The sequence below is a fragment of the Berghia stephanieae genome, chromosome 13, assembly GCF_034508935.2.
Source record: "Berghia stephanieae isolate SIO BIC M18660-M18661 chromosome 13, UCSD_Bste_1.3, whole genome shotgun sequence".
Lineage (NCBI taxonomy): Eukaryota > Metazoa > Mollusca > Gastropoda > Nudibranchia > Aeolidiidae > Berghia > Berghia stephanieae.
The window spans coordinates 40,387,248-40,402,247 of NC_088372.1; the positions used below are offsets into that span (position 1 = coordinate 40,387,248).

The following is a 15,000-nucleotide window of genomic DNA, read 5'->3' on the forward strand; positions in this document are numbered from 1 at the left end:
TTCACATCCATAAAGTAGTGTTGACCAAATGTAGCATTTTGCCAGACCTGTTTTTTTGGTAAGTGATAGGTCGTGGGATGTGATTCGGGAATGCATTTTTGAAAATTTACTCTTGGCCAATGCAATTCGTCTGATGATTTCTGCATCGCATTTTCCATCTTCTGTCAATAATGCTCCTAGATATTGGAATAATTTTACTTGCTCTATGATCTTTCCATCTATTTCAATTGATATTTTCCCATTGTTTTTTCTCTTGCTAAATAGCATTGTCTTTGTTTTTTTTTCACATTCATGAGCAGGCCAAACTGTTCACTTTCAGTTTTGACTATATCTACAATGGCTTGTAGATCTTGTTCAGTTTCTGCTATAAGCACTGTATCATCAGCATAGCGGAGATTATTAATATTCACTCCCCCGACATTAAGACCAGGCAGGTGTTCCACGTTCCTGAATATTATGTCTGTGTATAGGTTGAATAATGCTGGGGATAATACACATCCTTGACGTACTCCTCTTTGAATGGTTAGGGGCTCAGAAATATCGTTGTTGATTCTGATTTTTGTTACTTGTTGCCAGTACAGGTTTGACATTACAGCAATGTCGTTATCATCTATGTCGGTGGTTCTGAGACTTTCTATCAACTCCTTGTGTTTAACGGTGTCAAAGGCTTTTGAATAATTAATAAAGCAGGCACATATCTTTTTGAGTATCTATATACTTTTCTATGAGCATTCGAAGATTGAAAATGCCCTCTCGAGTACCACTGTTTTTCCTAAATCCTGCCTGTTCTGGGCCGACATTTCTGTTGATCTTGTCAGATATTCTTCTGAGAATAATGATTAGAAGGAGCTTTAGGCTGACAAAATAGCCAAACAAAAATTATCAACAAAAATAAAAAGTTTTTAAAAACTTGAGCAAGAATATAGCGCACTATCCACTAAACGTGCTCAAAGCGCTTTAGATGAGGATCGTTTTAACAATCGATATTCCGAGGGCGGGTTTTCTGGCCAAAATTTTGAAACATTGTATTTTCAGAGTAAGCAAAGAATAATACTGTGTTCTTGTGTCGACGGGGATCCCTATAGCTCAGTTGGTAGAGCACTCGCTTCACACGCAAAGGGACCGAGATCGATCCCGGGTGCAGTTGAGGTTTTTTCTGACCCTCCCCCCCTTCCTCCATGTCCACCCAGCAGTAATTGGGTAGCTGGGTCTATTAGATCTGGTGGAAAGTACTTTGCGACAGACTAGCGTCGTATCCAAAGGGTAGCGAGAAATTGATATTGTCCTTTTCACGCTATATAAAACGGGATTAACCCCGGCTCCAAGGGCCTCATGGCTCTACATTACTTTTTTTTTTTAATCTTTTTTTTTTTTTGATGTAGGAAGGTCTAAAAATAAATTTTTGGCATCATGCATCAAAGTGTCCACCTACCCTCTAATTCCGTCGACAACACGCATATGTCTAAGGGGAGATCACGCCAGTCTATTTTGAGCATTCCGTTGGTGTCATGTTTGCAATCCTTGCAATGGCACAGGTGGCGCAACCAGATGGCATCGAACCTGGGATTATAATGGGAATTCTTAGAAAATGCTGTTTGAAATGGCATACATGCATACATCCATCCATCCATCGCTCCATACATACATCCATCCATCCATACACACACACATACATACATACATACATACATACTTACATACATACATACATACATACATACATACATACATACATACATACATTACTACATACATACATACATACATACATACATACATACATATCATACATACATACATACTACATACATACATACATACATAACATACATACATACATACATACATACATACATACATACATACATTACATACATACATACATACATACATACATACATACATACATACATACATACATCATACATACTACATACATACACACTACATACATACATACATACATACATACAATACATACATACATACATACATACATACATACATACATACATACATACATACATACATACATACATACATACATACATACATACATACATACATACATACATACATACATACATACATACATACATACATACATACATACATACATACATACATACATACATACATACATACATACATACATACATACATACATACATACATACATACATACATACATACATACATACATACATACATACATACATACATACATACATACATACATACATACATACATACATACATACATACATACATACATACATACATACATACATACATACATACATACATACATACATACATACATACATACATACATACATACATACATACATACATACATACATACATACATACATACATACATACATACATACATACATACATACATACATACATACATACATACATACATACATACATACATACATACATACATACATACATACATACATACATACATACATACATACATACATACATACATACATACATACATACATACATACATACATACATACATACATACATACATACATACATACATACATACATACATACATATACAACATACATACATACATACATACATACATACATACATACATACATACATACATACATACATACATACATACATACATACATACATACATACATACATACATACATACATACATACATACATACTTACATACATACATACATACATACATACATACATACATACATACATACATACATACATACATACATACATACATACATACATACATACATACATACATACATCGATCCATCCATCCATCGATCCATCCATCCATCCACCCATCCATCCATCGATCCATCCATCCATCCACCCATCCATCCACCCACCCATCCATCCATCCACCCATCCATCCATCCATCCATCCATCCATCCATCCATCAATCTATCCATCCATCCACCCATCCATCAATCCACCCATCCATCCATCCATCCATCCATCCATCGATTCATCCATCCATCCATTCATCCATCCATCCATTCATCCATCCATTCATACATTCATCCATACATCCATCCATCCATCCATCCATCCGTTCATACATCCATCCATCCATCCATCCATTCATCCATACATCCATTCATACATCCATCCATCCATCCATCCATTCAGACATCCATCCATTCATCCATCCATCCACCCATCCATCCATTCATACATACATATATAAAAATTCTGAATAAGGTAAAAGAAGTTACCACCGTTCCCATGGAGATGACATCAATATTTATAAAATGATCAATAATGGATGGCGTACCACAAGGATCAGAGCTGTCACCAAATCCATTCTATATCTATCTTTTGCGGCTATGTGGTCTTGTGGTATGAAACTCGCTTTCGGATCGGAACATCCTGGGTTTGAACCTCACTCGGTGCGTAGTTGAATTCTCTCACCGTAATCAGGTGTAAAATGAGTACCGAGCCGTTAACAGCATTATCTCTGTCGGCAAAAAAATTGTAATATCGCCTAACAAGCATCATGTCTCGTTGCACATGGCACGTGTTGCTGTTGCTTGGGGACACCTTGTAAAGCGCGTTGAGCACTTTTAGAGGATATTGCGCAATATAAATGCTCACTATATTTTATATCAGCGATATGACAACTCTACAAAGCTGAGATATGCATATGTCTTTGTTATCGAATATCACCCAAGAAAAAAGAACAACAACAAAACATAAAATAAAACACCAATACATTATCTCGACACAGTCGTCAACCTGTTAGGCGGTATTGCACCCCCCACCATCCGTCAGAGACAACACTGTTAACGAGACCGTGTCGATCACAGCATAACAATGGATGCCCATATCTAAAACCTATAGATAGCCCGTGAAAACCTTTTCATTGAATTCCTATGTCAGGTCACGTAACTCCCTGCCATTTGCATTTTGTCAAATTAATGATTCATAGTTTGGGAGTCTTTCGTTATAAATTTTAAACTGTTCCATGTGTTTACTTTGTCCGGCTATGTGGTCTAGTGGTATGGCACTCGCTTTCGAATCAGAAGGTCCTGGGTTCGAGCCTGCTTGGTGCATAGTTGAGTCCTTGGAAAAGACTCTTTACTCACACTCTCTCACCGTACTCAGGTATAAAATAAGTACCTGGCTGTTAACAGCGTTGTCTCTGTGCGAAAAAAAATATCGCTTAACAGGCGTCATGTCTCGTTCTACTTGTTGCGTGTTGCTTATGGTCATGGACTCTTGTAAAGCGCTTTGAGCACGTTTAGTGGATATTGCTCTCTAAAAAAAAACCTCATTTTAAAAAGAGTTCACTGACCTTACAATAAAATAATTTTGCCGAATAATTGTAGAAGAATGTGTCATAAAAATGTTGTATTTGTCTCGGCGGATAAATTTGACAATATGAAAATACTTCTAAAGGGTATTGTGGTCAATTTGATCAAAGCCATGGACAATTTGATCAAAGCCATGGCCAATTTGATCAAAGCCATGGTCAATTTGATAAAAGCCATGGTCAATTTGATAAAAGCCATGGACAATTTGATCAAATCCATGGACAATATTTGATCAAATCCATGGTCAATTTGATCAAATCCATGGTCAATTTGATCAAAGCCATGGTCAATTTGATCAAAGCCATGGTCAATTTGATCAAAGCCATGGTCAATTTGATCAAAGCCATGGTCAATTTGATCAAAGCCATGGTCAATTTGATCAAAGCCATGGTCAATTTGATAAAAGCCATGGTCAATTTGATCAAAGCCATGGACAATTTGATCAAAGCCATGGACAATATTTGATCAAATCCATGGTCAATTTGATCAAATCCACGGTCAATTTGATCAAAGCCATGGTCAATTTGATCAAAGCCATTGTCAATTTGATCAAAGCCATGGTCAATTTGATCAAAGCCATGGTCAATTTGATCAAAGCCATGGTCAATTTGATCAAAGCCATGGTCAATTTGATCAAAGCCATGGTCAATTTTGTATAAGTGTCAAATGTCATCCCTAGCTCTTCTGTATTTCAGAGATGGTAAGGCTGAGTATTTGAACACTTTCCTTGTGTCATATTTTCGGTTACGTTCAAAAGCTTTGTTGTCCGTCTTTGGAGGGGGGGGGGGGGGGGGGGGGGGGGGGTTTGCCGAGATCGTAAAGATAATAAAGGGGATTTCATTATTTACAATGTTAAAAATCCTCGTCGACAATGATCCCGTCTCGTTTGTTTTTGTTTTTTTGTTTTGTTTTATTTTTCTTTTCGTTGTGTGTGTGTGTGTTTTTTTTAAATAACGTGTCTACATGAAGTTGAAAAATAATTTATTATTCAACCAAAATTCACGACCCAGGTCAAAGAGAGTAATGGCTATTTCTATCACTTGGGGATTTTTGCTATCAAGAGTTTTGAGTGACGTCATACCTCCGTCAGTCTCAGTAGATAACGATGGGGTCACCAGGCCACACACACACTTTTTGATGCGTCAGGTTTAGATAGCTTAACGGTTGTTTTGTTTCCTGATAAGATAATAGCAGGTAGATAATTCTAAAGGTTTCTGTCATGAAAGTAGGGAATGTTCGAAGTATCGTCGTCATACAACAAAGACACTAGAGAAAAATTCATGAAGTATATCATTTGCCTTTTCTCTATCATTTTCTGTTATTTTCCCGTTTGCATTTTAGTGCATCTATCTCTGTTCGAATGTGAATTGTATATTGATATATTTTATTTGTCTCTGTCGGAAATAAATTGTAATATTGCCTAACAGGCATCATGTCTCATTCTACATGTAAAGCGTTGCCGGTGGTCAGCGGACGGTTGTAAAGCGTTTTGAGCACGTTTAGTGGGTATTGGACTAATAATAATAATCTCCAAATATATTTTGATATCTGATACTCGAACCCAGGACCTTCCGAACCGAAAGCGAGTGTCATACCACTAGACCACATCGCCCCAGAACATTCCCCTAAACGTCACAGCCACCCGACACAAAAATAGATTGTCCTTACCCAAACAGAAAAAGCAACAAGTACATTCTATACAGAATATCATTGAACAAAATAGGGAATGAGATTAGTGGAAGAGTAGCTTCCCTTGATTGGACGTCACCCATAGTCTGTGACGTCACCGGCGGAAAAGTTATTAGAGAGAGAACGTCATGTTGGTTGTGCGCATGCGTCTCTCGTCTTCGCGGTCCGTTCTCTCTCTAATAACTTTTCCGCCGGTGACGTCACAGATATTTTGATATTTATTTGTTTCATGGCAACGTTTCACTCATTTAAGTATTAAACGTTGTATGATTGTTCGTATTAATGAATGGTATGTACTTCAAACTTTAACGTTTAGAGTTCTGCTTCAAATCCTCGGAAAAATCGTTCGTATCAATGTTTTTGTCTCAAGGAAATCGAAATGGCGGCGGCCTTGTTTACTTCCGACACAAAAGTGCACCACTAATTTCATCTTATTTCGCGATTTGTTGATTGAAGACCTATCCTTCGCTTAATATTATATAAAGCATTGTATGATGATTTAGAATTACAAAGAGGCATCAAAAATAATAAACCATCCTGTTGATGAAGTAGAAAGAATTCATGGAAAAGCAATAAAAAGGAAAGCATTCTCAATTACCAACAATAAAAAAACATATTTTATACCATGAATTTGATATTTTGCCATCTGGGAGAAGTTTTTGTCAGATTAAATGTGGAACTAACAAGTATAAATCAACGTTCGTTCCATCAGCAATAAAAATGTTGAATATTTCATATGGTACAGCAAAACCAAGGATTGATGCGTTGACTGATTGACTGATTAATTTGTTTAATGTTAGGCTAGATGAAGTGACCAATTGATAATGATGATAATATTTGGTGTTGAATTGCCAAGAATGTAACGAATTGAAAATGAAATGAAAATGTTGATGTTGTGTATGTCGCATGCGTGAAAGAAAGAGAGGAAGAGAGAGAGAGAGAGAGAGAGAGAGAGAGAGAGAGAGAGAGAGAGAGAAAGAGAGAGAGAGAGAGAGAGAGAGAGAGAGAGAGAGAGAGAGAGAGAGAGAGAGAGAGAGGTGTCTGTTCAATGTTATAGTTATCATATAACGTTATGACAAGTGTAACTAAATGACAAATTGCCATATTTGTGGACAATAAAGATCTATTATTATTATTATTATTATTATTATTATTATTATTATTATTATTATTATTATTATTATTATTATTATTATTATTATTATTATTATTTTATATATTCTGATCACATGACATGTGAAAAAGTTCTAGCCAGCATTAAGAATAAAGAGTACCGATTTTCTTTGTTTAGAACCAAGCTGCTGGTTGCTGGGTGGACGTGACGTCAGACTATTGAATCCTATCGGTAAGGAGAGAGTCGGACCTGCTGATTACATGACAAATTGTCTTTCCACTGCCCTGTGGTCTGTCCATGCAACCAAACATATTTTGTTTACAGTTTTGAACGAAAGCGCCGTTAAACACCTAAAAACAAACCAAAACAAAACAGTTTTGAAGACGTATCAAAAATGCTGCATATCCAAAAGATGCTCACAATTCGTAGAAATGCGAAGCTTTGGCTCCAGCAACCAGACGGCATTCGCCTCTCTGACTCCATAAATCGTGTTGAAAAGAACAATTTAGTTCGTGACGTAGAACAACCTGTAATATTCACGAGTTTGGAACATTTATGGAACATGCGAGTTTGGAACATTTATGGAACATGCGAGTTTGGAACATTTATAGAACATGCGAGTTTGGAACATTTATAGAACATGCGAGTTTGGAACATTTATAGAACATGCGAGTTTGGAACATTTATAGAACATGCGAGTTTGGAACATTTATAGAACATGCGAGTTTGGAACATTTATAGAACATGCGAGTTTGGAACATTTATGGAACATGCGAGTTTGGAGCATTTATGGAACATGCGAGTTTGGAACATTTATGGACCATGCGAGTTTGGAACATTTATGGACCATGCGAGTTTGGAACATTTATGGAACATGCGAGTTTGGAACATTTATAGAACATGCCAGTTTGGAACATTTATAGAACATGCCAGTTTGGAACATTTATGGAACATGCGAGTTTGGAACATTTATGGAACATGCGAGTTTGGAACATTTATGGACCATGCGAGTTTGGAACATTTATGGAACATCTCAGGGCAAATTATTTATTTCTAAAGCTATTTAAAGAGATTTTCTCCCCCCCCCCCCCCCCCCCCCCTCCCTGGAAGCTACGAATTTTTGAAGTTTCAAGTAAGCATCTCTGGTAGAGTGATATAATTCAATGACAGATAAGTATCATCAGTGCTTTCCACTTACTCCGAGATGTGTCCGTCATCCCATCTGACCGTGACAACCTTCTTGTCCTCTGATGCGAAGATGTCTTTGATTGTATACTTGTGGTAGTGGCGGTACTGTAAATTAAATTAAATTAAATTAACGTGAGCTTTTATATAGCGCAATATCCACTAAACGAGCACAAAGCACTTTACAAAGGGTCCCTAACCAACAGCAACACGTAATATGTAGAACGAGATACGAGATACGCCGGTCAGGCGATATTACAAATTCTTTTTTTCCGACAGACACGACGGTGTTACGGGCAGCTACTCATTTTACACCCGAGTTCGGTGAGAGAATGTGAGTAATGAGCCTTCTCCAATGACTCAACTATGCGCCGACCGAGGCTCGAATCCAAGACCTTCCGATACGAAAGCGAGTGTCATACCACTAGACCACGTAGCCGCACAAGGAACGAAAAACAACAAAAAACCTCCAACAATCGAGTCATTTCATTGTTTTCCAAAGAAAAACGAAATTATTGAAGTTGAGGGATTTTGGTAGATTCCCTTTTCAAGCACCAAGTCCGTGCCAAACATCGGTGATCATGGTACTCCATTCATCTCTCTGAGCAGATAACATCAGAAAACTAATATTACTCTTCTCTTTCTTTGTCACCCAGCTGTTCAAACTATTCAAATATGTTTTTCTTGGTCGACCTTTACTCTTTCTACCTCCTATCTTTCCCGTGAGAGCAAGATGTTCAATACAGTTATGTCGATTTAGGTGTCCTAATAATTGCATTTGTCTTTTTTCTTATTGTAGGAATCGGTGGATTAGCCCACTCAACCCTAACACCGACTATATCCGTAGTTTACCGGAGCTACTTTTACCCCATGCCTATTTATTACATTTCTATGAGACAAATTATAGGCGTAGTATAAAAGCTAATGTTTTTAGTTTTTGTATGTTAATGATAGTTGAATAAAACTATCTATGTTCCTACATGCTCATTTTTAATACATTTTTTTCTATCTATACTATCTGATAGTATGCGCTTGGCTAAGAAGCTCATAACATTGCCATCCGGAAGTATAACGGACCAACACACAAAACTATGTGAAACCTTGAACGTTTATAGCCTGGTTAATACAGTTAAGTGAGAATTACTCATAAACGTGGGTGGCAAAAACCAATAACAAAGACCCGTGTGACGTCAACTTCATTCTATCTATATATCCTTGGCCTACTTACCCTGTCGTGGGTGTACAAGCCTCTCTTCCTCAGATCAGACAACAGCGGCCCCTCGTCACTCTGCCCCTCTTCTGTAGAAAAGAAAAGTTCAAATACCTTTGAGTCAACGTTTTCAAACGCGAGACTGAATGGATGTGACCTTCACCTTCAGCGCCGGCGTGCACATACTTGCAGGTCCGAACGCATCGTAATTTAACATTAAATTGAATTGAGTTTTTATATAGCGCAATATCCACTAAAGCGCTATACAAGGGGTCCCTGACCAACATCAACACTTAATATGTAGGACGCGACATGATGACTGTTAGGCGATATTACAATTTTTTTCTTCCGACAGAGACAACGCTGTTAACGGCCAGGTACTCATTTTACACCTTAGTACGGTGAGAGAATGTGAGTAAAGAGCCTTTTCCATGGACTCAACTATGCGCCGAGCGAGGCTCGAATCCAAGACCTTCCGATCCGAAAGCGAGTGTCAAACCACTAGACCACATCGCCCCATCGATTCAATGGACGATGTTGGGCTTTGGTTTGGGAGTATGTCCTTGACAACAATGGCCCCATAACAATTTGGATTATCAGACCTTCAAATGATCACACGTCGCTCTAAACTCTTGATAGCAAAAATCTCCAAGTGATAGAAAGAACCATTACTATCTTTTGACCTGGGCCATGAATTTTGGTTGCATAATAAATTCTTTTCAACTTCATGCAGACACGTTAATAAAAAAAAAAAAAAGAAAAAGAAAACAAAACAAAAAACAAAAACAGACGAGACGGGATCATTGTCGACGAGGATTTTAATATTGTAAATCATAAAATCCCCTTTATTATCTTTATCTTTACGATCTCGCCCCCCCCCCCCCCCCCCAAAAAAAAAAATTCTTTCAATGGGCAATAAAATTCTAAGTGATACGCAGGAAGTGTGCTCGACATTCAACAGATTATTTGTTAACGTTGCAACTGACATTGGAAGAAATGTCTTTAACGACAAAACTCTTCTTAACATTTCGGCAATTAAAGGGAACTACCCAAACTTACCGTTATTTGAATTCAAAGGAACTGACCTAGAAACAATCATAAAAATAGTCACTGGTCTAGATGACAAAAAAGCAACAGGTGAAGATAAAATTTCAGTAAAACTTCTAAAAGCCAGTGGCCCGGTAGCAACCAAGTATTTATCTAATATAATAAATGAAGAAATGTTTTCCCAGAAAAGCTAAAATTAGCAGTTACTCCCCTTTTTACCAAAAAAAAAAAACAACAAACAAACAAAAAACAAAAAAAAAAAAACCAAAAACCCCCCCCCAAAAAACAAAACCAAACAAAACAAAACAAAAAAAAAACCAAAAAAAAAAAACACCCCCGGATCCCTTCGACATAAAAAATCATAGACCTGTTAGGATTCTACCAATTATTTCCACCATTTTTGACAAAGTTCTCTTTCACCAATTATCAGATCATTTTGAACCAATCTTTCACGGGTGGTTGTAGAGATTTGCAATCATCTCGACGTGACAGAAATAGTGTTATTATACGTGTTTACTGACAGTGCATTTAGGAATAAACATGGATGTCAGAAACACTTTTGAAACTAATTGAGGACTGGAAAAAGGCATTGGACAATAAACTATATGTAACGGTAATCCTGATGGACTTATCTAAAGCTTTCGATTGTTGATGACAACAAGAGATGAAGTGAGTAGGAAAGTGACAGAAGACAATAGAGAATAAACATTTTTCGCGGCGGCGACCGGGGCTCGAACCCGCGACCTTACTGGTACGACAACTCCGCCTGGCCGGACAGAACGTAACTCTACCGTATGAGCTATCCACGATTGTTTGCCGCATGGCATATGATTGATTAGAAAACTTTCAGCATATGGGGTTTGACAAAAATGGACAACATTAATTAAAAGTTATTTATAAAAAAATAAAACAACAAATTAAAATTGGAGATGTTCAGAGTCCGTGGGAAGAATTTTCAAAGCGGGCGCCACAGGGATCGATTCTAGGTCCATTGATTTTTAATTTATTTATAAATGACATATTTTTATTTGTAAAAGATTCAGTACTGTATGATTATGCCGACGATAACACACTATCCTACTGCCATATAGAGTTTAAAACTCTAGTTCATGTTCTTGATCAGGAGAGCCAGATCCTTCCTAATTGGTTCCATATAAATTGTATGAAGGCCAATCCAGACAAGTTCCAGGCTCTAGCTGTTGGCAAAGGAACGCAGAATAAGTGGCCAGCATTCAATATTGATTCAGTAAGAATACCATGAGAAGACACAGTAAAGTTACTTGGAAGTGATATTGACTATCAACTAAAATTTGACTTTCACATCAAGGAAATATGCAGGAAGGCCTCTCGACAACAAAACGTGTGAAAAAGAATAGGAATACACATCTCCAAACTAAATAAACCAACAATTTGCCATGGATTTATTTTATCAAATTTCAACTTTTGTCCACTTATTTGGCACTTCTGTTCAAAATTAAATGCTAAGAAATTGGAAAAAATACAAGACCATGCTCTAAGATTCATCTACAGTGACACTATACCAGCACTAACAAAGAGTTATTAACAAAGGCTAAAGTTATCCCCCTTGAAACCAAGCGAATGCAAATTATGGCATCCGAAACATTAAAAATTCTTCACAGATTATCCCCAAAATGTCTAGAAAATTAAGTCACTTTTAAAGAAAGAATATATGATTTTAGGCACACCAATACTGTTAATGTCCCAAACATGAAAACAACCCATTTCGGTAAACAGTCATTTCGTTATACCGCTGCCGTTTCGTGGAATAATCGGCCAGAGCACAAGAGAACGAAGACAGATTTGAATAAGTTTGAGAGACTCTCATGACAAAAGTCTCAGCTTCTCAGACTGGTTCAGATCTGTTTTCTATTCCCTTTAGTATTTGATATTCATATTTAATGAAACAGTCAGACATGTCAATTTTTATATAATATATAGTATTTGATTTATGTGCAAAGTATTAAAAAAAAAATTCTTATGTCTGTGAAAAGGGATTTTTGATTTTAAATCAGATTTTATCAAGAAGATATTATACATCCTTATTAATTTTTTCAAAATTATTACTTTTATATTTTGGTGCAATTGTTAATATTATGTGTTGTTATGTGATGCATAATATGTAATTTTTCCGACTATAAATAATGTATTCATTCATTCATTCATTCATTCATTCATTCATTCATTCATTCATTCATTCATTCATTCATTCATTCATTCATTCAAAAACAAAATAGGTCAATTGGAATTTGGTCAATTTCAATCCGATAACGTGAATGTCAACCAGAGATAACTTAACATAATATTGAGGTTAAAAACCTTTAACAAATTAATTGTAAACTATTGAAATGCTTAGACATCATCAGGATCAAAGACAATCATAAAACAAATGATATTTGCTTATTTTAATATCACTAAAAAAATAGATTGCTTGTTTGGATGTCGATGACAAGCTGGTAAAGTAACAAATAAAACAATCAATATTTGATTGAATAATCGACCATTAAAATGGAGTTATCGCCCATTAAGGATTGCTATATCGTGATGAGGGTTGTGCTTCATTCATCACGCAAGGGACTTGTCTGCTCCTTATGAATGGCAACATTATAGATGTCGCTGATGGCAATCCATTGAAAGATCAACTGAAGGATCTAGCAGATCGAGTGAGGCTATGTGGTCTAGCGGTTTGACACTCGCTTTCGGATTGGAAGGTCCTGGGTTCGAGCCTCATTCGGCGCATTGTTGAGTCCTTGGAAAAGGCTCTTTACTCATATTCTCTCAACGTACTAAGGTGTAAAATGAGTAGCTGGACGTTAACAGCGTTGTCTATGTCCTGATTCAGCAAAGTCTGATTACTTCATTGAATCTCTGCGGACGATGCAATCAAATATCAATATATCGTATTCTAGACTGGGAGGAAGCAGCATTGAAAGCCCTCTGGAAGATCCCCGAAAGGTCAGGGTCAAGTTCAAATCGGACAAAAATGCTGTTTTTGTGTCTGCTCATTCAGTGCATGAATAAATGTCAACTTTGACAAAAATCCCAAATTACAATGATCGCGGAGACCCATATTCTGGCGTACTCTGGAAAAACTCGTATATAAAAATTTGGCCAGAAAACTCGTCCTTCAAATATCGATTGATTTAAATGACCCTCATCTTGGCAAATCAAACCCGGGTTTGAGAGTTGTTGCCAAGATGAGGGTCATTTAAATCGATCGATATTTGAAGGACGAGTTTTCTGGCCAAATGTTTAAATATGTGTTTTTCCAAAGTACGGCAGTCCTATCATTGATACAAACATCTTTGCAAGCTTATGTCTTCTTGAAAATAAAACGAATTCGTATAGATAAGTTCAAAGTCATGAATGAAAGAAGCTTTGCATTCAAGAAAAAATCCTCACCTTCTAGGTCTATGGCCTCATTGACATGGCGAGAATATTTGGCCTGGCTGTTGGTGTGACACAGGGCAACGCCCGACCTGTTGATCTGTTTGGAGAGATTGTTGGTGTGATACAGGGCGACGCCCGACCTGTTGATCTGTTTGGAGAGATTGTTGGTGTGATACAGGGCGACGCCCGACCTGTTGATCTGTTTGGTGACATTCCGTGGCCGAGGAATTAAGCAATTTCCAGTGTTTGCGGACAACACGCGAGTGATGTGAATTATACATGAGGATATTACTTTCCGATCAGCTAGCAATCTTGAAGAAGCCATTCTGTTTTGAAATTATAGAAAATAATAATAATAATAATAATATAATAATAATAATAATAATAATAATAATAATAATAATAATAATAATAATAATAATAATAATAATAATAATAATAATAATAATAATAATAATAATAATAATAATAATAATAATAATATAAAATAATAATATTAATAATAATAATAACAATAATAATAATAATAATAATAATAATAATAATAATAATAATAATAATAATAATAATAACAATAATAATAATATAATAATTTAAAATAATAATAATAATAATAATAATAATAATAATAATAATAATAATAATAATAATAATAATAATAATAATAATAATAATAATAATATAAAAATAATAATAAAATAAATAATATAAAGCATTTGTACGACACATGACATGACGATGTTGTGTTTTGCGTGCTGTACATTGGCAATAATGTTATGACATAAATCAACTAACAACAATCCAATAACACACGCTCTATCAACTACACATTCAAATAAAACCGAGATAATACAACGCAATACAATACAGTACAATAAAACACAGAACAAGTCAATACAATACAAAACAATGACAAGCTCAATGCAACATATTTCTCATAAAATAAATGGTATTTCAATTTATATTTATTAAAACTGGTAATTTTGG

At 36.1% G+C, this 15,000-nt stretch overlaps 1 protein-coding gene across 2 annotated transcripts in view; it reads right to left on the reverse strand.

The window, feature by feature from the left end:
* Positions 1-15,000, reverse strand: part of LOC144958727 (gamma-butyrobetaine dioxygenase-like) — a gene marked incomplete at its 3' end in the record, with an annotated part of 39,232 nt that overhangs the window by 19,508 nt on the left and 4,724 nt on the right. For both annotated transcript variants that reach the window (XM_078890896.1, XM_078890897.1), the window contains 4 exon segments: positions 1,433-1,560; positions 8,362-8,456; positions 9,577-9,647; positions 14,026-14,339. In XM_078890896.1, coding sequence (XP_078747022.1) covers positions 1,433-1,560; positions 8,362-8,456; positions 9,577-9,647; positions 14,026-14,338 — 607 coding nt within the window.